Below are 23780 nucleotides of genomic sequence, written 5' to 3'. Positions count from 1 at the left end.
GCAGCCGCGCGGTACCCGCCGTCGAGGCCACGGGGCTGTTGGAGTGCTCTAGCTGTGCTGCCTTTCCAGCTTCGCTGTTCCCCGCGTCGCGTCCTGGGGCGTGAGTGCTGCCGGCGGGCGGGGAGATCGGCCCCACTCCCCATCCCAAGGCCAGGGCCTGTATGCGCTGGGCGGGAGAGCATGACGCCGCCGCCATGAGGGCGTCCGAGGGTGGGGGATTTCCGGGCAAAAGCCTACGGGAGTGCGACGGAAGGCCTGGGCAGAAGGAAGACCCCTGGCGTTCTTCCCTCTCCTCAGGCCAGACCTGCGGTAGCGGCAACAGTTGGGCTCTGGCACCAAGACTGGCGCTTCCTATGGCTTAACAACCTCTGCCTGCATTGCCCGCCGAGTCCCACCCGACCATCTTCAACCCAGTTCTTGAATGAGTCCTCTCCCACCTGCCCTGAGCAGGCCCACCCTTAGGGTTTGATGGAAAGGCCTCTGGAGGATGGGGATGAGTCCCCAGACTCCCAGGGCCATGCCACCGACTGGAGGTTTGCTGTGTGCAGTTTCAGGGATGCCTGGGAAGAGGAGGAACCTGCTCCCCAGATGCAGGTTAAGGACCTCACTCCTCCAAGACCACCAGTCGGGTCTGCCCAGGGCGAAGGGCTACAGGGCAGCCCCTTGTCCCAGGAGCTTCAGTCACCCCCAGAACAGATGGCTGCAGATGGGTCAGGGGATGCCCAGAGGGTCACATTAGGAGACTCCTCAGTCCTGTTAGAAGAGCCAACTTCCTCTGGAGTGGAGAGCCTCCTATGCCCCATGTCCTCCCACCTCAGTCTGGCTCAGGGTGAGAGTGACAGCCCAGGGGTAGGCTTGGTAGGGCATCCTGGTCCAGGCAGGGTGATACCAGGTGACTTGGGCTCTGGAGGGTTGGACACCGACCCTATGAACCTTGGAGACCCTTTATCAGAGACCTCTTCAAGGCTGCTGGAGGCAGGTAAGGGAAGCTTGGCTAGGGAAGACTGGGAAGGGAATGGGGATGCCTGGAGGTAGGTGTTGAGACCCAGAGAGGTCTTTGATCCTACTCAGGCTGAAGCTCGGGCTCAAAGAGGGGTCTCTGGGTAGGTGGCTTAGTGCAGACCCAAGCCATTTATCTTCCCAAGACCCCACAGGATCCAGTCTCCCTAAGTCGGCTGATTGCCTTCAGGCCCAAGACCTCTCCTGGGAGCTGCTGGCCAGTGGCATGGCTGCCTTGCCAGGTAACCAGGAGGGCCTAGAAGTGGTGAAGGTGAGCTAGACATGGTGGCTCATGTCTGTAATCCCAGCACTTTGGGAGGCAGAGGTGAGAGGATTGCCTGAGCCCAGGGGTTCAAGACCAGTCTGGGCAACTTGGCAAGTCTTCATCTCTACAGTAAATCAAAAAATTAGCTGGGTGTGGCAGTGTGTGCCTGTAGTCGCAGCTATGCAGAAGGCTGAGGCATAAGGATTACCTGAGCCCAACAGGTCAAGGCTGGGCTGCAATGGCTATGATCATTCCACTGCACTCCAGCCTGGGTGACAGAGTGAGACTCTAACTCAAAAAAAAAAAAAAAGAGATGGAAATGGGGTGGCTCAACAAGGTGGGTGTTCAGTGCTTCCTCTCCACAGGGACTCGGGATATAGAAGGCCGGGCAGTGCTGCTGCTGTGTGCCCACAACCCAGCCTGGCTTCACCCCAAGTGCAGCAGCCATGAACTCATCCGCCTCTTGCTCTACCTGCGAAGCATCCCCAGGTTTGTGGGAGGAGTTTGGGTGCCTGAGCTGAGCCAGGAGATGTCAGGGTCTGGGAATCAGATAATGGAAATCAGCTTCCTCTTCTAGGCCCGAAGTACAGGCCATGGGACTGACAGTGCTAGTTGATGCCCGAATTTGTTCCCCAAGCCCTTCCCTCTTCTCAGGGCTCAGCCAACTACAAGTGAGTACAGGCTTGTACCTCCTCCAAATTCCTTTTGTGTAGAGTTGGGGGCAGTGCTGAGCTCAGATTCCTTGCAGGAGGCAGTCCCAGGGTCGGTGTACAAGGTGCTGCTAGTGGGAAAGATGCCAGAGGAGATTCCTTCCAGGCTGCAGGTATTGAGCCAGGTTGGCTAGGGTTAGAGGTGGGGCACTTCCCCCCATAGGCCTGGGTCACAACACCTTCTTCTCTTGCAGCTGGAGCAGCTGCCCTCTCATCAAAGCCTGCTGACCCACATTCCCATGGCAGTGTTGCCCACTTCACTAGGAGGATGCCTGCCTTATTGCCACCAGGCCTGGCTGGATTTCCGGATGGTCAGTGTGCTAGGTGTGGTGGGGGGTGGTAATGCAGGCAACCTGAGTCTGTGGAGGAGCCTCTCCTAGGCTGGTTTGGGCAGGACAAAGCTCCCTGCAGTGGCCTGGAACCCAGGGGGCCTGGGACCAGTACTGCGTGCTGCTCTGGTTATGCCTGCCCCTACTCACAGCGTGTAGAAACCCTGCTGCAGAGCTGCCAGGTGGTTTGTGCACTGCTTCAGAGGGCCATCGAGGGTATGAAGACTGTGCCCTCACCCATGGAGTCTGGGGTGAGTGTAACCTTCCAAAACCTCCCCAAATGTTTCCCGTCTCTCTCCTCCTCTCCCATGGCCACCTTCACTGTCTGTTGCCTTCAATCACAGGAAGTCAGTGGGCTGCTACAGCAGGCACGAGTCTTGATGCAGCAGGTGTTAGACTCACCACGGCTGGTATGGCTACAATGCCAAGGGGGCTTAGAGCTGGCATGGCTGAAGCACGAGGTCCCAGATGTGACCCTGAGCCCAGATTACAGGTAGGTACAAGCCCAGCTCCCAGATCTTGCCCCAGCCCAGCCCAGCCCACCCCACCATATTCTGTGCCAAGGACTCAACTGGCTAGCTCACAACCAGCCAGGATTGTGGGTCCCAGGACAGTGTAGAGTGGAGCAAGGGAGCTGGCAGGGGAACTAAAACCGCATGAGTGGAGCAAGGGGACTGGCAGGGTACCTAAGACCGTGTACCCTGCACCAGGCCTGCGGTGGACAGGGCTGATGAGCTATATGGCTGTGTGGATGGACTGCTGCACCAGCTGACTCTGCAGAGCAACCAACGAGTACAGACTCTAGAGTTGGTCCAAACGCTGGAGGCCCAGGAAGACAGACTACAACAGGTAGGAACTACTCTCCCAGAGCAGGCCCTGCCCTTGATTTCAAGTGGGAACTCCACCCATAGCAGTTATTCTCTCCCTTCCTTACTTGTGCCCTATCAGATTGAAGTGTGGCTACAGCAGGTGGGCTGGCCAGCACTGGAGGAGCCAGGGGAACCCTCACTGGACATGCTGCTCCAGGCCCAAGGCCCTTTTCGGGAGCTGGATCAGGTTGCCCAGGTAAGTTTGGTTGTTGATTTTGCAGGTGTTGGGACACTTTGCCAGGGACTAGGAATGCAGGAGTGAGTGAAAGCAGGTCAATCCCTTGCTTTCTTGGAACTTATAGTCCAGCAGAAGAGATATTGTATGTAATAAATCACAGTTATATATGTGATTGCAAACTGAGGCAAGAACTCTGGAGAGCCAGGCTCGGTGGCTCAGCCTGTAATCCCGTGCCTTTGGGAGGCTGAGGTAAGTGGATTGCCAGAGCCTGTGGATTCGAGACCTGCCTGGGCAGCGAGACCTCCTCTCTACAATAAATCAAAAAAAAAAAAAAAAATTAGCCGGGCGTGGTAGCGCGCACCTGTAATTCCGGCTACTCGGAAGGCTGAGGCAGAAGGATCACTGGAGCCCAGCAGGTCAAGGCTGTGGTGGCCGGGAGCGGCCACTGCACTCCAGTCTGGGCGACAGAGACTCCAACTCAAAAAAAAAAAAAAAAGAACTCTGGAGAGAACATAGGTGATTCTACCTGAAGATATAGCAAAGTCCTGACCCAGCAGGGGGTGTTGGGTGAGCTTTTTTTTTTTTGGTGACTTTTGAGCTGAGAGCTGAAGAATAAGTTGGGGTTAACCAAACAGAAGAAGGTTGGAGATGGGAAGACATTCTAGGCTGGGAAAATGGCATGTGCAAAAGTCCTGTGGCAGGAGGGAGTATGGTGTGGCTGAGGAGCCATAATGCCAGTGAGGTTGAAATGCAGAGCAGAAGAAGGAGGAAGAGTGGGATGAGATGAGGTGAGATGCAAGACTGGGAGACTGGTTAGTGGCCAGATCACTGGGCCCTGTAGCAGGGGGGTAAAGTTTAAACAGGAAAGTCACATAATTAGATCCATATTCTAGGAAGTTTGCCTCTTCTAGGAAGAGTTCAGTGTAGAGGCAATTGCAATAGCCCTGGTGGGACATAATACCTTCTCTGGCCACGATGGTGCTAGGGGAGACGGATTTGAGAGGTTGATGGGATTTGATGGTGGACCCATGTGGGAGCATAAGGGAGAGGGATGTTGCTAGGTTGCGAGGATAAATGGGTGCTGTCCCCGAAGAGAGAGACTAGGAGACTAGGACTTCCCTGGAGAAGGGTATTCATGAGTCCAGTCTTGGGTGTGCTTTTGAGATGGCTGTGAGGGATGAAAGGAAGGCCCTTGGCTATTGGACCTGGAGCTCAGAGGATGTGGATATTGGGTGACATTTGAAGTTCGTCTCACAAAATCACCTGGGAAAGTGAGGGCACTGTTTTCAGGATCCCCAGGGTTTAATGGCCCAGGTGAGGAAAGGAGAGCAGGAAGACTCACCAGAGAAGGATGAGGAGAATCAGGAGCATGGGGAGGAGTCACGGGAGCCCAGGAGAGAGTGGACTGAATACTGCTGAGAAGTAGAGTCAGGGAGGCCTCACCACCAGGCTGGAGCTGCCTAAGTACTGGCTCTCTCTCTCCAGGAACAGATCAGGCAAGGGGAGAAGTTTCTGCAGCCACTCTCTGGCTGGGAAGCGGCTGAACTGGGTCCCTCTGGGACACGCTTTCTGACGCTGCGAGCCCAGCTGACTGAATTCTCTAGAGCTTTGGCCCAGCGGCGCCAGCAGCTGGCAGATGCTGAGAGGCTGTTTCAGTTGTTCAAGCAGGTGGGTGAAGATCCTGCCTTTGGCTCCAAGTGGTTAGTGAGACCAGAGGGATGGCTGCCCCAGCTCTGTCTTTCACATCCTGAGCTCTTCTTGGTGCTGCTTGCTCTTTGCCCTTGTGTTCAGTCTGACCCCAACATCCAATGATTGGAGATGTGACGTGGGACCAGCATCCTGTGGAAATGGGGAGTGGGTAGAGGAGCAGAGTGCTCAGCAGGCTTAATGAGATTCTTTTCTAATGCCTGCCTGGCCCTTGTGTTGCAGGCCTCCATGTGGGCTGAGGAGGGCCAGCAGCTGTTGACAGAGCTGGAGCAGGAGCGCCCAGGGGTTGTGCTGCAGCAGCTGCAGCTGCACTGGACCAGGCACCCTGACTTGCCTCCTGCCCACTTCCGAAAGATGTGGGCTCTGGCCACGGGGTTGGGCTCAGAGAGCATCCGCCAGGAGTGCCGCTGGGCCTGGACCCGGTGCCAGGACACCTGGCTGGCCCTGGATCAGAAGCTAGAGGCTACACTGAAGCCATCACTGGTGGACAGTACCTCTAGCCAGTGTGTCAGCCAGGTCCCCACTGCACCAGCTCCCCCTCCCCTGAGGAAAGCCTATAGCTTTGATCGGAATCTGGGGCACGGTCTCAGTCAGTCTGCCCGCCACTGCCACCACACAGCCACTATTGCTGCCTGCCACACACCAGAGGCTGGAGGAGGTGACCAGCCCAAGTCATCCACTACCATACCTTCACCAAGCAGCTCTGACCCAAGGAATCCCAACAGGTACAGGCAGACGACAGGGCAGAGAAGGTAGTGGAGGGTAGATAAGGGTAGATGTCGGTAGATGTCATGGGTCTAACTCCACCTACCTGGTAGGCTACAGCTGGTGTTGGCAGAGATGGTAGCCACAGAGCGGGAGTATGTTCGGGCCCTTGAATACACCATGGAGAACTACTTTCCCGAGCTGGATCGCCCTGATGTGCCCCAGGGCCTCCGCGGCCAGCGTGCCCACCTCTTTGGCAATCTGGAGAAGCTTCGGGACTTCCACTGCCATTTCTTCCTGCGTGAGCTGGAGGCTTGCACCCGACACCCACCCCGAGTGGCCTATGCCTTCCTGCGCCATGTAAGCCCCATAGGCCACGCAGTCCTGTGCTGATTCTAACACACTACCCAAGGAACTGTTAGGCCCACACTTGGTGCCAGGTCCTGTGCTGGGTCCAGCTGGGAGCAAGACTGATAAAGTGTTTGTATTTCAGGGTGCTCTTATAAGGGAAATATAAAAGTGAAAAAGATGCTTTTAGATTACTGCTGGGGCTAGGAGGAAAATAAGTAGGAAAGATGCTTATGAATTACTAGTAGGACAAGGGTTTCCACTTTAGTGGGAGCAGTTAGAAATGGCATCTGAGGAGCTGATATTTAAGCTAAGGCTGGGGGAGGAGCTGGAATAGAGTGTTCCACCCGGAGAAAAGAACAAGTACAAAGTACAGCGTGGCAGAAAGAGGCTAGATGGCCAAGGAAGTAGCAAAGAAGTAGTTAAGTGTAATGGAGCAGGAGTCCAGGATGAGGTGAGACCAGAAATATTCTCAGAGCTGTAAGAGGAGTGGAGCTGAATGCAGAGACTCCATCTGAGGGGTAGGGGACTTCTTCCCCAGAGGGCCTGTAGGCACTCCCCCTCAGCACAGTGCCTGTTCTTGCCAGATTACCCTTCATTCAAAGTAGGGTAGAGTGGATCTGCAGGGGGAGGCCTCCCTTGGACTCATCTGTTGGCATTTGGTCCTCTCAAGCGGAGATTGGTCTGGCCCAGGGGGACTAGCCTTTGGGAGCTGGCCCCTTTGCACTGGGCTGAACCATGTGTTCTTGTAGAGGGTGCAGTTTGGGATGTACGCACTCTACAGTAAGAATAAACCTCGTTCCGATGCCCTGATGTCCAGCTATGGCCATGCCTTCTTCAAGGTAGGTCAGCCTATAGGAGGAGTTAGAGGATGGGGGGAATATCCCCACACCACTCAGTGATCTGTCCCCTACCTGGCAGGACAAACAGCAAGCACTGGGAGACCACCTAGACCTGGCCTCCTACCTGCTAAAGCCCATCCAGCGCATGGGCAAGTATGCACTGCTGCTGCAGGAGCTAGCACGGGCCTGCGGGGGTCCTGTGCAGGAGCTCAGTGCACTGAGGGCAGCCCAGAGCCTCGTACGTTTTCAGCTACGACACGGTAACGACCTGCTAGCCATGGATGCCATCCAGGGCTGTGATGTGAGTCATCCCAGGCTGTAGCGGGCAGGGGCAGTGGGTATGGAAGAAGAGGCTGGGACTCTCACTGTCCCCCAACTTTGCAGGTTAATCTCAAGGAACAGGGGCAGCTGGTGCGACAGGATGAGTTCATGGTGCGTGCTGGGCGGCACAAGTGTCTGCGTCGTGTTTTCCTTTTTGATGAGCTGCTCCTCTTCAGCAAGCCTCGCCGTGGGCCCACAGGTGTCGACACATTTGCCTACAAGCGCTCCTTCAAGGTAGGCCCCCTGCCCTGACCCCTGCACCTTGTCCTCTCACCGCATGCCTCACCAAGCCCCTCTCTCCTGGCCACACAGATGGCAGACCTTGGCCTCACTGAGTGCTGTGGGGACAGCAACCTGCGCTTTGAGATCTGGTTCCGCCGTTGCAAGGCCAGGGACACCTTTGTGCTGCAGGCCTCCAGCTTGGCCACCAAGCAGGCCTGGACGGCCGACATCTCCCGTCTGCTCTGGAGGCAGGCTGTCCACAATAAGGGTGGGTCCTTGCCCCCTAGTTCACCTCACATTCCTCTCTCCAGAGGGCTTTCATATTCCTGCAGGAGCACAGAGACCTGAAAAAGCTTGGAAAGTGGGGAGAGGGCCCAGCAGCAGCAGCTAGTGCAGGGGAAAAAACCTCAAAGTCAGGCAGTTCTGCTGTCACTGTCTCTGACTTCGGATGCAACATTAACTGAATCTCTCTGAGTATCAGGAGCCTCATCTGTAAAAGGGGAATATGACATCTGCCCTATGGGATCATTGGGAGGAGAGAGCCTTGCACCAGAAAGACTCAGTGCACACATAGTTTTTCTGCTGGATGTGGATGTACAGGAAAGACTTATTGGGAAAAAATTTATGCATGAGAGGAGGTAGATAGAGGCTCAAGGACAAGGTAATATCCAGAGGGGTCTCACGTATGCCCACCCTTCATTCAGAGGTGCGCATGGCTGAGATGGTATCCATGGGTGTGGGGAACAAGGCCTTCCGGGACATTGCCCCCAGCGAAGAAGCTATCAACGACCGCACCATCAACTACATCCTAAAGTGCCGAGGTAGCAGGCAGGCTCAAGGGGTGGGGCGTGTGGTGAGGAAGGCTGTGTGGGAGACATTGTGGACCTGTCAGTCCTGGCCTGTGCTCCCTTGGGATCTTAGGCCAGGCTGGGTTCTGGCTTGTCCCAGCCTGACCTCTCTCATGCAGAAGTTCGTTCTCGAGCCTCCATTGCTGTGGCCCCATTTGACTATGATAGCCCCTACCTGAAGGCCTCAACCTCCCTTCCTGGAGACCCTGCCTCTTGCTCTGTTCTGGGGTCCCTCAACCTGCACCTGTACAGAGACCCAGCTCTTCTGGATTTCCGCTGGCCCCTGTATCCCCCCAATTTCCCAGAGGAAGCATCGCTGGAGGCTGAGGCAGAGCTGGGCAGCCAGCCCTCTTTGAGTATGTCTGGGCTTAGCCAGAGGCAGGACTGGGTCTGGGTCTAGGCCTCCACTCCTGACAGTTCACCCAGTCTCTTGTCCTAGCTCCTGAGGATTCAGAGGTCTTGTCCCAGTGCCCATCGGCCAGTGGCTCCAGTGGCTCCGACAGCAGCTGTGTGTCAGTGCAGGCCCTGGGTAGGGGCCCTGAGGACTTATCCTATGTGAGTGTCATTTTGTTCTATGCCCACCAGTGCCTCCTCAGCCTAGGCTAGGCCTGTGGCTGCCTATCCTTTAGGTGGAGCTGGGGGGTGCGTGGGCAAGCGCCATTCCTTAGAGACCCCCCCTGGACCCAGAGCCAGGGAAATAGGCATTTATACCTGGCCCGGCCCCACAGGTCTGAGCCTAGGCTCGAAGGCAAGCAGTGGATCTAGCATCCTGAAGCTCCAAGGAACATCACCTCTCTGGATCTACTGTGTCTAGAGTGTGACTGGCACCTTGGCCACCTCTAGCCTACACACGCAGCCCTGTTGACTATCCTTTCTGATGTCTGTGACCATTGGACAAATTGGCACAAATCCTCTCCAGGGAAGTCTGGCTGTAGAGACTGAGTAGGCATCTTGTTCCCAGACTCTGGCCCCCATGTCCCCTTCTGTCCCCGCTCCAGCTCCCACCTGAGTTATGGGTTAAGAATAGACTAGAGCAGAGGGTGGGTGTTTCCATACTCTAGGCTGGCAGGACACCATGTCGCTCTGGGAAGTGACTGGGTTGCTCCACCCTTCTGGGGGAACATGGGTTTGCTCCCAGCAGCTGCTCCCCAGTCCCTGACCTTAAAGCCAGGCTCAGCAAACAGGCTGGTCTATCCCTGCTGTGCCCTACCTTTGCCTGTTTTGGCCCCCCAGGTCCAACCCCTTCTCTCCCAGGATACTTTGGTTATTTTGACTTGATGCCGTTTGACTAGCTTTCGAGAGTTGTCTAAAATTATCTCATTGGTTGTTAGGCCTTTGGCGTCTCAGAGAAGGCGGCTACATTTTTGACTCGTTACTTTTATTTGTTTATAATAAAAAAAAATAGACTGGTATGTCGCCTTGAATGGGTACAGGCATTGTGGGGAAGTACAATGAACCTTGGTGGCTGGGGACATGCAGGGCAGCATCTCTGGGCACCCTAGCCCTCTTGTAGGTACTTGCCCAGGATAGAGTAAGAGATGGACCTAGTCAGGCCCCTCTGGATGAGCAGGTCCATGCAGCGGCTATATTTCCTGGCGAAAGGCAGTGTAAGCTGGAAGGAAAGGTTAGTCTTACCCCTGATTTCCTGGCCAGTTGTCTACTCTAGCTCCATGTTCTCCCATCTGGGCAGGGCAGAAATAGGACAAGCCCTCTTTTGGGGGTCCTTTGATACTCTAGGGCTTAGTTCTTCCCAAAGGCATCTCAGAAGGCTGTTAGGAATAGCTACCAGGGGTCTAAGCAGAATTATCAGAGAGTCACAAACGTATGTCTCCTGCTACTGGTTTTCCACTTTGTAGCCATAGATACTGACTTCACCTTTATAAACCATATGCAAGCCAGATGCCTAATAGTAATTGGATATTAGTTCAAGTGATATGCACTTGATTATGGAAGTGCCAGATCAATGAGAAACTAAGTCTTTTCCATCTCAATGCTAAAATTAAAGAATCAGAAAAGAAAAAAAAACTTGGTAATTCCTTTGCTCTTATTGAACATTTTCTATTTCTTTGTATAGAATGCTTTAAAGCAGCATAAGTATGAAAGGAATGCACAAAAATTGTGATATCACGGCTAAGTAGGTGAAGTTGGTATCACTGGTTGAAAAGGTCTGTCATATGAGCCAAAGCTTGGGCTCATAGGATGTGCTTCCCCAGGTGTGGCTAGGATTGTTAGTAATTAAAGGAATAGTTGGTATAACTGGAGGAAAACTATAGAAACCTGTAGCCTGAAAACTGCTTTTTGACTACTCTGTATTGGTTAATTTCAGCCACTGTTTCTCCTTCCCTGGGACCAGTGGCCTAGCTGTCTGCCTAGCCTTCTGGGCAGTGCTGGCCTAGCCCTAGTGCAGCAAGACACAATGTCCACCTGAGGTATCCACAGGGTCACCATTCCCAGTGGGGTGCAGGTAGCCCTCACCTCCACCCAGCTGTACAGGCGCTCCTGAGTGTGCCGGTCATCCTTGAAGCCGGTGATGGCCAGCAGATCCACCACAAATTGCTTGGGGCTGGTGTGCAGGGTCTGCCATGAGAGCCTATGGTCAGGCAGGACTGGGACAGCTCCCAGCCCCTCAGAACGAGATGCAGAGCAGGGACTTCCCTGGGCCTGCAGAGCCATAGGGGTCAGGGGCAGGCCCTATCACCCTAAATCTCTTGGCCGAGGCTCAGTCCAGATGAAACTGCCCTGCTTTCCTGCCCTTAGCTTTCCCTGCCACTCTTCTGCCTCTCACCTCTTCTCTTTACCCCCATCTTGAATTGCTTCCTTTTGTCCCTTACTACTTATTGCAGGGGCAGGGGACAGGTAGACAAGGTACAAGGTGCCCTGGGGCCTGGGGCCTGTCACACATACCCATAGCCGATTGGCCAGGGAGACCACCTTGGCTGTGATGGCTTTGGGGTCCTTTTGCCTGATGGAATCCAGGATGATATCAGTCAGGAAGCGGTGACATTTCTGTGCATAAAACATCTCTTCCCAGGACAGAGAGAAACTCAGGAAAGTAACCTCTGTGGAAGAGGGAGAGTGGTTATGACCACATCTGTCCACAGCTAGGGCCTTAGAGACAGCCTGGAGAAAAGGGAGAGGTATAGGGCTCCCAAGGGACATTCTGCCTAAAGTACCCTGGGTGGGGACTCAGGCATCTCCTCAAGGATGTACAAGGCCTTGCATGGTTCCACAGCCTCACCTTGGGGCTGGAGACTGGTAGTGGGTAGTGTATGCCTGAGGCTGTCCATCTGTGTGGTGTAGATGATGCTGTCTTCTAAGAACATGCAGGAGCCATCACTGCCCACCACTGGAGGGTGTGTCACTTTGAGGATGACACCTGAGCTGTCCACCTCACTGGCCTCAGGCAGAGGCTGCTCAGGGGCAGGGCTTTCTGTGAAAACAATATAGGGAAGGTGCTCTTCTTAAGCCTTCTCAGTCCAAGTAGGAAGAGGACCTCTAGTGAAAGACACGTACAGCCAGTCACCCCAACCTTCCAGCACCTGCTGCCTCCGGGTTCTTAGAAGTGACACCCTGGGCTGACAGGGGCCTGTGCTGGCATCTCCTCTTTTCATTGCCCTGGTATCACTGCAGTCAAATCCTGAGTTTTGGAACTCCAAGAAACTCTCCAAATTCCTCTGTTGAACTGACTGCTATCAAATAGGGCCATTAGTAATTCAGCGGAAGAGCTGGAAATCTTTATTTTAAAAAATGAGAGGAGCTTTTTGAGCCACCCTTTGATGTATGTCTTTCAGACATCTGATGTATGTCTTTCATACATCTGTCACCCCAAAGCTTGACAGACCAACTTAGGTGCATAGGCAGAGTCCGAGAAGGCCCCTCTAAGCAGGGTCTGAGCCACTAAAAGAGAAGGTGACAGAATTCTGTAGGAAAGACTCTGAAGGAGCAGAAGAAACAGCCTGGCATGACACACTTCCCTGGGCCACCTCCCCTCTGCCAGCCACACAAGCGCTCTCTCTTAGCCCGTGTCTCCTGGACTTCACTGGATGCCTCTCAGCATCTCACACACAATATGTACTCCTCAAGTTCTGCTCTTCCTCCTGCCTACCCACCTCAGTAATGGACCATTCCCTTTGCAGTCACTCAAGCTAGAAACCCTAACCCTAACCTTCTTCCTCTCACACCTAAAATAAACTCAGCTGCTTCTAACACTCCCCTCCTGCTGCATTTTCTCTGCTCCTGGAGAAAGCTTTCTGCTGTGCACAACTGACCACTCCCTTGAAAATCCTTCCAGGGCTGCTCACTTCTGTCAAGGTCAGAACAGAGTAACACATCTGGACCTGGCCTACGAGTCCTGTCCTGATGAGTTATGTCTTCAGCCTCATCTCCCATCACGTCTGCATGTGAAGTCTGGCCTCCAGTTACACCAATGCCCTGTGCATTTTCACAAACACTCTAGAGTTTTTGTTTCTTCCCCTGCTGACTCCCCAGCCCTCATCCTCCTTTGTGCTCCTACTTCATAGGCTCCCCCTTCCCACAGTGCTTATCACTTCACTTATGTGACCTCTTGGTCCCTCAAGTCATGCCAGTCTTTCTGTGTCTGCTGCTGGGCACAGAGCTGGCATCGGTAAGTGGGGGGCTCTGATCCCCCCTTTTCACTAACTTGTTCTGCATTATTGGCCAAGGAGTTTGCCTTGTCCATTATAAATGAGACTTAGGTCAAGGGTGGGATAGGACTCACCTCTCTCCTTTGGCTTCTGCTTGCTCCAGTCCTTCAGGGTGACAGCTCTTTTCATGGGGAAGTATGGCTTAAAGATTGGCTCTGGCCCCCTGTCTTTTGCTCCAGATCCAGCCTCTGCCTGTGGACCTGGATCTTCTGAGGCTATGGACTGGGCTTTCCAGGCAGCTGAGGTGCTGGGCTGGGAAGCAGCCTCACTTCCCAATGGGAGCTGCAGGGTGGCCTCCTCCAGGGGACTGCTCCGGGGGGCTGTCAGTGGCTGGAATTCCCTCTGTTTGCAATTGACCATGTCCCATTCCCTCACTAGGGAGATAAGTTTTTGTATGGGGGTAACAGGAGGTTCTTTGGTTTCAGATTTCTGTGTGACGTTGATCATGGTACACTTCTTCTTGGGGGGGCTTTCAGGGTGCCCCCAGTGTCTGGGATTGGTACACAAGCCTGGGCAGTGTGAGTATGTGCTGGGATTGCCTGCCCTCTTGGTATTTCGGCACAAGGACACCTGGGTGGGCTGGGTATACTGCTCAGCCTCTGTCATCTGGCTGGACCTGGCCAGGTTCCCCTTGGCCTTATTCCATTGACTCCTGTCATTGCAGTCTTGGAAGTCCACTGGCATATAGGCTGTGGTCTGGGGAAGGAGGGATACAATAACTCTGGGCATGTTGTGCATTGAAATCAAAGCCTTGCCCATGATCTAGTAAGCTGGGCCTCCAAGACTTTACTTGCTCACCCAGAACAATCCCAACCTTGAACATGGGTCACCCATTTGAGCTTTGCTCAGGCTGAGTGGGGGTGGTGCCCACACAGGGGCCTCTTACATTCCAACAAAAAATACTGTCAGCACCCCAGGCCACAAGTGGCCAGCATCTCTGTGCCTTCAAGGTTCAGAAACCAGATCTTGTACTAAGAACCCATGGGCCCTGCTCTTTTTTTTTTGAGTTGGAGTCTCACTCAGTTGCCCAGACTGGAGTACAGTGGCCGCTCCCGGCCACTGCACCCTCAACCTACTGGGCTCCGGTGATCCTTCCGTCTCAGCCTTCCAAGTAGCTGGAACTATAGGCATGCACTATCACACCTGGCTAATTTTTTTGATTTATTGTAGAGATGAGGTCTCGCCAAGTTGCCCAGGCAGGTCTCGAACCCACGGGCTCAGGCAATTCACTCACCTCAGCCTCCTAAAGTGTGGGATTACAGGCTGAGCCACCGAGCCCGGCGTGGCCCTGCTCTTTCATTCTGACACACCCTCAGCAGTTGGGCTTGCCCCCAAGCCCTGTGATGGTATTCTTTGAGTAAAGCTGGGGCTTACTTCTTTGGTGTCTCTACTAAGATCCACCAGTGACCTTGGCCCTTCTGTCACCATGTGCAGTCTCCTGATGGGAAAGGCTTCTTCATTTTCAGATTCTTTCTCCTGGGTCCATGATCTGCAGAAACCGGGAGGGGGTTGGTTAGTGAGTAGAGGCTTCTGTCAGCCTATCGGCCAGTTGGCCAGGTCTGCCTTTTGAGAGTTAATGCTAGACAGCAGGGAAGAAGGGTCTCTTAAAGAGTTTTTCTTAGGTCACCAGTCAGCCCTGGGCCTGCTCCACTTCTTCATCCCCAAGGGAAACAGGTGCCACTAGGAGGTGAGACTTAGGACAGGATTTCCAAGAGGAATTTAAAGACCCAAACTCCAAATATGGAATTCTGAGTGAAGTTCCCTTACTTGTAGCCCTCACATTGTGTGAGAGCTTCCGAGAGAGATGGGATGTTGTATTCTTCCACTTCCTGGCAGAAGAGGGACCATTCCCTGCAAGCAACAAGATGTCAGGCTAAGCAGCTGGGGTGGTAGTATGGAAGGGTGTATCAACTCCAGGAACTGTTTCCATATTGGAATAACATAACTTTCTCCCTGAAGGCTGCAAACTCATGTTTCTTTTGTTGCAGAGGGAGGGGTCAACCTCGGTGTTTTTGTCCTACCATTTCACTTACTTAAATTCAGATGGTAAAAACAGCTTTCCAAGTCTTAGGAAGTTGAGAATATGTCGAAACATTTGGCCATCTCCATGGATGAGCAGGGTCTGTCCATATGTGATCCAGTTCACTCTCTGGGAGTTGGACAGCAGTTCTGGATACTGGAGGGGGTTGGACACCAGACTCAGTCCCAAAGTCTAGGTCTTTGGTAAGGGGCAGATCAGTCTTGTTCCATTTTCCCAACCATGCTAGAGCAGAAGCTTTGGGATTTCCACTTCCCTGTTTTGTTGGTTACAGGGAACTACAGTGAGTAACAGAGCATCCAGAGAGAAGTACCTAGTCTCTGTTTCAACTTTTTCTGGCCCCTAGACCCCCCTCTCAAGGCATTTGGAAACCAACCATACATTCTCAGTCCAGACCCCTTAGAACTGGCTCCCTCCTTGTCCAAACTTCTAAGAGCTTTCCCAGCAGGCTGCCCATTCCCCTTCTGCTCTTGACAAGAACATTTTGGGCAATGGAGTTGGGGGAAGTTTCTTGTTCTAAGCAGATGCTGGAGGTAGTGTGAGGGCCAGGTGACAGGACCCAAAGTTCAAGTGGAGAAGCCAATGGGAAATCAGGGCAGCTGGGACCAGAAGTACCTTCAGTAGGGTCTGCAGGGTAGTTGCGTACCAATGGCTTCCAACATAAACTTTGATGATCTGTTGGAGGGAATACACAGTGATCTCTGCTATCCACTCCTCATCTGTGGAAACCAACGAGAGGGAACATGTCGTATGGCCAGGAGGGAAATTAGGTAGGGCATTTTGGGTAATAAGAGTCTTGCATGTTAAAACTCAATATCTTCACCAGTCATATTGTGTTGCCTACTCTGAGAAGCAGCAGAAATCCCTGACATCAGCTTTCCCTACTGCTTACCATATGGTTTCCTGAGTGGTGAGGCAGGCTTGAAATAGCAGCTTTGAAGGTCAACCATTGTCTATGAGGGTGGGAAGGCTAAGTCTTCTGGAATTCCAACCCCAAGGGCTCTGCTCCTGTTCATTGACTCCCTCCCTCAAGAAAACTGGGCTGATCATCCTGTTCACCTACAATGCCAGCTGCCTCTGGTTTCTGGCTGGGTGTGTCCTGGGTGTGTATCTTTTCATGTGGCCATTCACACTGGAGTTAGGAGAGTCTCTGTATGTTTGCATTTATGGTTTGGCAAATGTCAAAGAATCAGCTCTCATCAAATCCCTGTCACTTCTGGAGGCATGTCTGAAGAATGGGGGTTCTATGCTGGGAAGATGAGCTCATGACCCTTTTCCTGGGGATGACTATATGTAGGCCTTGGTGGTGTTTGGGAACCAGTTTCTAATGAGCTTTGTAATGAGGGAAGGGTATATAACTAGATTATATAACTAAGAGATAAGAGGTTTAGAATTACACAGTGAACTTTAAGCAGGTGCTGGAGGCTGTATGAGGGCCACACAGGGACTGAGTCTGTGTTACTCAGTTCTGTACCTCCAGTGTATGCTGTTATCCTGGTCTATGGTAGGTACGCAATAAATGTTGCTGAATAATGGTAATACAGCTTAAACTTTACCCCTAAAATTTTGTTAATAAGTTATAGGTCATGGTGAAAATAACATTGGTTTTGGACTAAGATGTAAACCCCAGCTTGACCACTGTGTAACTTGATATTTTCTCCCTAAGCCTCTGCTTCATCTGTTAAATGAATCTAGGGACCATTCCTCCCTGGATGGCTGTGAGAACCAAGAAGTGTGAGCACAGCATATCAGCTCCTGGGGCTAAATAAGGCCTGCCCTTGGGGACCTATGGCCCCATACTGGGTAGTAGCCCTCTCTATACTGCTTGAGATGAATTGTGGACTTGGGGTGAGAAGGAGGCACTTAACACAAACCCCACAAATGTTAGTCTGGCTTTCCCCTCCTCTTCTATCTACAGTTCCAAGTCCTAGCTCATCTCATCTCTTCAACCCCCCAGTACCTCCCCAGTGCTAAATTCAAATCCAGAAACTTCCTTATTTACTGAGCACATCCATAGGTGGCAAAGTCTTCGGCTCCAGATAAGTCTTCAGAGCCACTTTCATAGGTTCATAGGTGATGTCCCTCTTGTCCAGGAAGGCACAGAGCTCGTACACCTCAGAAATGGTCTCAGTCAAGGGCAGTCGGCAAGTCCCCAGCCAGTTCCTGCCCAAAGGAAAGGTCTGTCATGAAGAGCCTCAGCCCTTTACCCCAAGAGAGTCTAGCCTGTAAACTTTGCCTACTCAGGATGTCTTGTCACAACACTGGCTCAAACCTAGCATCACTAATATTTCTTTGAATTAACTAGAAATCTGGTATTATTTTGTAGAAGAGTAAGCCTGGACACAGGCTCACACTTTTGAAGTTATTTCAACAAAGCCCTCTAGATGGACTAATTTCAAGTCTCCAGGTCCCATTTCAAATTGCAGAAGCCAAGCCAGGGCCCTCTCCCTTCCTGCCCCCCATAAGCATCTGCCCAAGACATCTCTGTCACTGTGTAGCAGCCTACCATGGTCTTCAGAGGTTACTAATACCCTGTGTGCCCAGGAAAGAGCCTGGGTCTGAACATGAACACCCTTTCTTGAACCCTCCTTCCAAAGCCACTTGTCTTACCCTCTGTGACATCAGGGTGGACAGTCCTAAGAGAGCTGGATTTCATGGACCAAAAGGATCCAAAACAGTAAGACAGTGCTGAGGGTCAGTTAACCTCCCCAGGGCCTCAGGAAAACCCACTTTTATTTATTTATTTCAGTTGGAGTCTCACTGTCACCTAGGCTGGAGTGCAATGGCATGCTCATGGCCTCCACAGCCTTGACCAGCTGGACTCAGGCTTCCAAGTAGCTGGAACTACAGGCACATGCCACCATGCCCAGCTAATTTTTTGATTTGTTGTAGAGATGAGGCCTCGCCATGTTGCCCAGGCTGGTCTTAAACACCTGGGCTCAGGCAATCCCTTCACCTCTTCCTCCCAAAGTTCTAGAATTACTGGCATGAGCCACTGCACCCGGCAAGGAAAACCCACTTTTACCTTTAGTTTTGGCACCAATGTATTTTGTGACCCTAAGAGATTTGCTCCACTTTTCTGAACCTCAGTTTACCCTTCTATAAAACAGAATTGGAATCCATGCCCCTGCACTAATGAGAACATTGTGAGTTCATCCCTCAAGGCAAGGGCCAGGTGTCAGCTCCTCTTGGAAGCCTGTCTTGCCTTGCTTCTAAGTGGGATCACTCCTAGCTCTGACCTCTCTGTATGACCAGTGAACCTCCCAAGGGTAGGGAAGGACCTTTGTAAAGGGGTCTGTGTGGGTAAGTACCCATCACCTTGAGGGTATGACTATGGCTTGGTCTCCTCAGACCCAGTACAGGGCTAGAACCAAAGAAATGAATTGCAGAGAAGAGAACTGCAAAACAGTCTGAAACCTTTGAACCCTGGCAACCCTTCTACCTTGGAACCAGTCCTCTCCTCTGAGACCCTAACCTGGTGGTGGTGGTGGGTGAAATGATGGGTTGGCCCCAAGGACACTCTTCTCCTCTGGCTAGTGGGAAAGACCCCACATTGTTCCTAGAGAAGGGCAAAGCCCAGCCTGATAGAACCTAGCTGTTCCCTAAATAGGGCCTTACTTGACATGCTGAAAGAGGACCCCGTTCCCTGTGATGTACAGTCTACTTCCGTCCAATGTGCTCTCGATGTGGAGCTGTCCCAGCGCAGAGTCTGGGTACTTGACCAGGAGACCCAGGGCCATCATGTAGAGTGGCTTCACAGACTCCAAGCCAGCTGTACGGCTCCCCTTCCCAGGGCTCGAGGGAGGACAGGAGGTCCGGGAACAGCCACCTATTCCAGGGAGGAAGGGGTGACTCTTTTTTTTTTGAGTCAGTGTGTCACTCTGTCACCCAGGCTGGAGTGCAGTGGCATGCTCAAGGCCACCCCAATGTCGACCTGCTGGGCTCAGGTGATCCTTCCACCTCAGCCTTCCAAGTAGCCGGGACTACAGACATGCACTACCATGCCCGGCTAATTTTTTGATATGTTGTAGAGACGAAATCTCACCAAGTTGCCTAGGCTGGTCTTGAACCCCTGGGCTTAGGCAATCCACTCACCTTGGCCTCCCAAAGTGCTGGGATTACAGGCTTGAGTCACTGCACCTGGCCAGGGTGACTCTGGCCTCCAATGGTCTTAGTTGTAGTGGCTTTGGGTCTCAAATCCTACTGCTGCCTCCATTAGTACTTAAGAGGCTTAGAGGGAGCTTATTTCTTTGCACAAATATTTTCAAAATCAATATAATTTCTTTCATACTCTTTGAGGCTTAGAGGTCAAAGCCATTTTGTTGGGAGGGGAGGCAAGAGTGGGGGTATTAATTTGCTATATCACCAACATCTGAATTCATAAATTTCAGTATAGCAGCCACTGGCCCCAGCCTCTGCAAGAGACTCCATTAGTTCCAAGCTCTGCTCTAACTCTCCAAGGCTAAGATCGGTGACAGAACCCAGTAAGCGTTACAGACTTCCCAGGTTCACAGGCCCGATAGCTGGCACTTCTGGGCAGAATTTCCTCAAGACATACTATGTGTCATTACTTTCAGGTTGGGGTTTGGATTGCTGGCTCATGGGTGGGGACTTGTTTTCCCACAAGTGGGCACAGGACACATTCCACAGAACACAGTTATGACAGCCTGCCAGAGCTTGCTCCCATGGCAACAATGGGCAGCCTGCAAGCTGCCAGGGGATTTTCATGGATCTTTGCCAATCCTCAGAGCAAACCTACAAAAGGGGTGGTACCATCATCATTCCACATTGAAGAAATTGCTCTGAGAGGCTAATTAAGTACCTTGTCCTAAACTGCAAAGCTAGGCAGGGGCAGGGCTGGTATTTGAGGTCAGATTTGTCCATCTCCAAGGCTACCAGAGCTGTTTCTCTTTGTTAGGATGCCTTATAAAAGGCTAAAGCCACACTCTGAGGAGTCCTGCCCAGCTTCCAGAGCCTGGCTACAAACACACTTCTTCCATCTTTGCATTGCTCTGTGGAGCAGGCACTACTCTACCTGTCTCACAATGATCTATGTTCTCTGAGGAACAGGAGCCTTTGGGGGAAGAGGCTGACCTCACACCCTCTTGAGTAGATTGTAAGGCTCAGGGACAGGTTCCTGAGACCTGCTGCAGGATACCATTCCCCACAAATAGGGTAGAATTCCATTTGTCTGAGGGAAGCCTGGAGAAACTAGGCCTGAAGATAGGAAAAGGCCAAATTTCCATGGAATAAATGTCTGGTGATGCCCAGGCCAACCTTCATACATGCAAGACAGCTTTACACATTTTCAGAATGCCAACTACGCCCTGCAACATGCATAGCAGCTTCCATGAATGTGCAGACTTGGGAAATGGGATAATGAAAGGCCATGATGAAAACCATGAGGGAAGGAACAAGCAGGAATGAGGCTGGGCTGGGAACACAAAGGCTTGGACTGGACAAGGGTCAGCAAGTGTCAGAAACAGGTAGAAACAGGCACAGCAGCCAGGGGTTGAGAGTTGAGGAGACAAGGGAATTTGGGGGTGGGTGGGATAACTGAAGCACTAAGCGTTTCCCACACCCTCCAGCTGTGTCTGGAAGAGGAAGTATGGGAGTGGCAGATGGGATCTTCAAGTCCCCAGTTGCTTACCACTTTTCCAAGCAGGGAAGATCTCCCCTACCCCTAGGAAGACTGGTCTCAGGCCCAGCCTCCCTCCTCAGGACAATCTGGCCTAGTTCCCCACCCAGGCTGGGCTCCCTACAGGCCTGGCTGGCTATTAGCTGCCCACCCTCAATGGGTAGGCTAAGCAAACAGAGTGGTCACATGGAGTTTAGGCTGAAATTCCTTTACTTGGATTCTAAGCCAGAACACCCACTTCTCTCACCACCACCCAAAGCCCAAAGTAGTTGTGGAAGGGGAGTGTTCTTGACTTTTCCAGGTCAAACCCAGACTGTCAAGAGGAGGCCAAGGTTCTCTGATGACATACCTATGTTCATCCGGTACAACCTTACAGCTTCAGTGAGCTCAGGAATTTCCAGGATTTCTACTTCTGCTTCTAATACATCAATATTGGAGAAATTATCTGGTAGTAAAATCTTTTGTGAGCGGAGAAAATTCACTTGAAAAGTAAAGGAAAACAAAGTGATTTATCGAAGTTATTTCTGATTTAACTGTAGTTCCTGACTTGGGCAGGTTTTTGGCACTGCGACTTATCCTATGTGCTTCTTGTTCTGAAACAGTTTCTCAACATACCTGATTAGATTGGCTTTGAGTCTATGCTTTTCAAGGTGAAAGACCCCAAAATACTTTGTTTTCCTGTGTCTGAGTTTGTGGGTATATCCTTCCATGGCCTGGCCTGGGGCTTCCAAGCCAGGCCCTCCTGGTTAACACATTGACCCTGAGACTTACCCTGTGAGTCTTGACCCAAGAGTAGGTCATTCCAAAAGAGGGAGTTGTCTTGCTGCTTAGAGAGGAGGCCCAACTGAGCCTGGGCTGGCAGGTGGCACTTGTAGTTTGTCCCTGCCTGGATTACAGTATGGCAAAGATGGAGCCAACAATAATGTCCTGTGTGAATCCACTTGGAGATTCAGAAGCACATCACAGATGACTTTCCAAGTGACCGTTAGTATGAATGGCTGGAGTTTCAGGCATTTGGGCCCCTAGTGCAACTTGGATGTTTAATGCCCTGTCCACCTAAGATGCAGAAGCATCTTAGGGTCAAAGAGGTCATTCAGTTCACATCCTCAACAGAGTTCATCCTGGGGCAGTAGGAGGGAGGCTCTTTGCTGTCCAAGGTGAAAGATTTCATCCCTCCTTAGGTTACTAGCTCAAGCAGACCATTCTACAATGATTCTGGGGAAACTGTCATCATCCACCCTTCTTCCCTTTTGTTCTGAGTTTGGTGGAATTGAAAGCAGGTAGGGCCATACTTTGAAACAATCCTATTTCCTCATTTTATGGTGAGAGGAACTGAGGGTTGGAACCCAGTTGGATACATAGGGCAGAGAAAGAAGAGAAACTGACTCTGGAGTCCAGCTCAGTTCTCTGCCCACCACACCATCTCCTGTGGCCCCTGACACCATCTCAGGTAGTTTCCACCCTTTACAGCCAGGCCAACCCCAAAGGGGTTTATAGGGAATAAAATAACTCTGAGTCCAGTGCCAGAATCTGCTTGCCTCTTGTAAGGCTCTATCCTGCTTCCACCACCTCTGCCTAGGGAAGCCCTGAGGTTCTGAGCACCAACCTGAGCCTCTGTGGGATATAGGGCGAGTGTGGGGGCGAGTGGATGGGCACTATCAACCTACTCCCCATCCCCCACCCATGGACAGAGAATCACCAATGAAGCGGAACTCGCTGCACTCGCACTCGATCAGGGCCACAGTCTCAGCCAGCCACAGCAGGTTGTCTTCAGTCACTAGGCTCGGATACTTGGCCACCAGGTCTATGGGCAGGAAGCAGTAGTGCACTTCCTCTTCTGTGTCCAACAGAGGTGTATCCATGAGCCCCAAAGGTGCCTTATCATGTAGACCTGGAGGAGAACATGCAGGGAGTGTTACCACCTCCCAGAGACCAAGGCTCTGAGTCCAGCAGTGCTCTCACTGACCCAGGGGACGCTGAGGAAGCAGGAGAGACCACTCAGGAGATGGTCCCTGCCAGACACCTCTTTCCTCTCTCTCTTTTCAGGTGTAGCCTGTAGTTTGGAAGGAATGTGGTGGGGAATGAGTCATGGAAATCTATTTTCTTTTTCTACAGTCAAGAGTAGTGGAACATGTTGTGATATTTTGGCTTATGTACCCAAAGTCATTAAATTCATTTACCCATTTGTTTCTTTCTAATTGGTCAAACCAGTCATGGTGACCCACAAATAAAATAGATGCTTTTGACACTCCTGGAAGTTCAAAACCCATCGATAATCATGAATGTCTTGTTCTCATGTCTCAGACTGGTCAACATATACTGCAAGGCAGCCATCAGATAGTGATCATTTGGGGACATTCATGTGTGGTGGTTGGAGGTAATTTGAATGGATGGTGGAGATTCCTAACTAATAGTTAGGAAGTGGAATGCAGCTAGTCTTGCCCAAGTGAAACAATCTACAGAAGAATTAATGTGGAGAAGGATATTAGTTCCAGTGGGCAAGCAGCCATGGGGAGGACTTGTGGAAGGGTAGAAGATCAAAGGAGATGACAGAGAGGTAGAGAAATCATCAGAACTAGCTCAGAAATCAGGGACTCTCTGGATGGAAGCCACTTCTGCTAGGGTAAGGAGAGGGAAAACTGGTGTGGGCTTCAGGGAGGGCCAGCTTGTCTCAATTATACCTGTGAAGGCTGGGCTTTTTATCGGAAATTCTGAGGGTTTGCTGATACACTTCCACGTTCGCCAGTAGTTCAGAGATGCTCTCTCAGCAACAGGTATGTCTGCAGGCCGCACACGTAGATGGTGTTTCCCTTCCTTCAGATTATCTAGAGTCTGTTAGATAAAGAAGATTACCACCTTGAAAATCGAAACCAAGTAACTATCAGTTCTAAAGTGAATACATGACTTACTTTTATAAAGTATTTTGATAAATTGAGTCAATCATACAATAATGTAAAAATGTAGGCCTATAGAGGGACATGCTGCTATTCAAAATCCCAATGACTATTTCCTTTCTGATTTTTGAAACAATGTTTGTATTATAATTTTTTTTTTTTTTTTAGTTGGAGTCTCACTCTGTCGCCCAGACTGGAGTGCA

At 51.6% G+C, this 23780-nt stretch overlaps 2 protein-coding genes across 4 annotated transcripts in view; one reads left to right on the top strand and one right to left on the bottom strand.

The window, feature by feature from the left end:
• The window catches only part of PLEKHG4 (pleckstrin homology and RhoGEF domain containing G4), an 11005-nt gene extending 1226 nt beyond the window's left edge, over window positions 1-9779 (top strand). The window contains exons 1-22 of one of the 3 annotated variants that reach the window (XM_008066680.1): window positions 62-100; window positions 298-979; window positions 1146-1241; window positions 1630-1753; window positions 1842-1935; window positions 2013-2087; window positions 2169-2285; window positions 2456-2554; window positions 2648-2796; window positions 3014-3152; window positions 3252-3368; window positions 4836-5018; window positions 5280-5782; window positions 5876-6122; window positions 6863-6952; window positions 7032-7253; window positions 7337-7507; window positions 7586-7763; window positions 8200-8316; window positions 8463-8699; window positions 8783-8898; window positions 9072-9779. In XM_008066680.1, the coding sequence (XP_008064871.1) occupies window positions 469-979; window positions 1146-1241; window positions 1630-1753; window positions 1842-1935; window positions 2013-2087; window positions 2169-2285; window positions 2456-2554; window positions 2648-2796; window positions 3014-3152; window positions 3252-3368; window positions 4836-5018; window positions 5280-5782; window positions 5876-6122; window positions 6863-6952; window positions 7032-7253; window positions 7337-7507; window positions 7586-7763; window positions 8200-8316; window positions 8463-8699; window positions 8783-8898; window positions 9072-9077 (3591 nt within the window). In that variant the 5' untranslated portion in view covers window positions 62-100; window positions 298-468 and the 3' untranslated portion in view covers window positions 9078-9779. Of the gene's footprint in view, window positions 1-61; window positions 101-195; window positions 980-1145; window positions 1242-1629; window positions 1754-1841; window positions 1936-2012; window positions 2088-2168; window positions 2286-2455; window positions 2555-2647; window positions 2797-3013; window positions 3153-3251; window positions 3369-4835; window positions 5019-5279; window positions 5783-5875; window positions 6123-6862; window positions 6953-7031; window positions 7254-7336; window positions 7508-7585; window positions 7764-8199; window positions 8317-8462; window positions 8700-8782; window positions 8899-9071 lie in introns of those variants that run through there. The other 2 variants (XM_008066676.2, XM_008066686.1) reach the window with 2 other exon arrangements.
• The window catches only part of KCTD19 (potassium channel tetramerization domain containing 19), a 49001-nt gene continuing 34939 nt past the window's right edge, over window positions 9719-23780 (bottom strand). The window contains exons 6-19 of the mRNA XM_008066699.2: window positions 23365-23515; window positions 22383-22574; window positions 21033-21164; window positions 18664-18874; window positions 17048-17208; window positions 15661-15764; window positions 15041-15183; window positions 14775-14858; window positions 14382-14496; window positions 13082-13703; window positions 11582-11773; window positions 11248-11402; window positions 10819-10920; window positions 9719-9955 (exon numbers count right to left, since the gene is read on the bottom strand). Coding sequence (XP_008064890.1) covers window positions 9842-9955; window positions 10819-10920; window positions 11248-11402; window positions 11582-11773; window positions 13082-13703; window positions 14382-14496; window positions 14775-14858; window positions 15041-15183; window positions 15661-15764; window positions 17048-17208; window positions 18664-18874; window positions 21033-21164; window positions 22383-22574; window positions 23365-23515 — 2478 coding nt within the window. The 3' untranslated portion in view covers window positions 9719-9841. The remainder of the gene's footprint in view (window positions 9956-10818; window positions 10921-11247; window positions 11403-11581; window positions 11774-13081; window positions 13704-14381; window positions 14497-14774; window positions 14859-15040; window positions 15184-15660; window positions 15765-17047; window positions 17209-18663; window positions 18875-21032; window positions 21165-22382; window positions 22575-23364; window positions 23516-23780) is intronic.

This window comes from Carlito syrichta, unplaced genomic scaffold, assembly GCF_000164805.1.
Source record: "Carlito syrichta isolate Samal-C Ts95f unplaced genomic scaffold, Tarsius_syrichta-2.0.1 Scaffold106255, whole genome shotgun sequence".
Taxonomy (NCBI): domain Eukaryota; kingdom Metazoa; phylum Chordata; class Mammalia; order Primates; family Tarsiidae; genus Carlito; species Carlito syrichta.
Note: the sequence above shows the minus strand (reverse complement) of the source record. Positions and strands in the feature narration are given on the sequence as shown.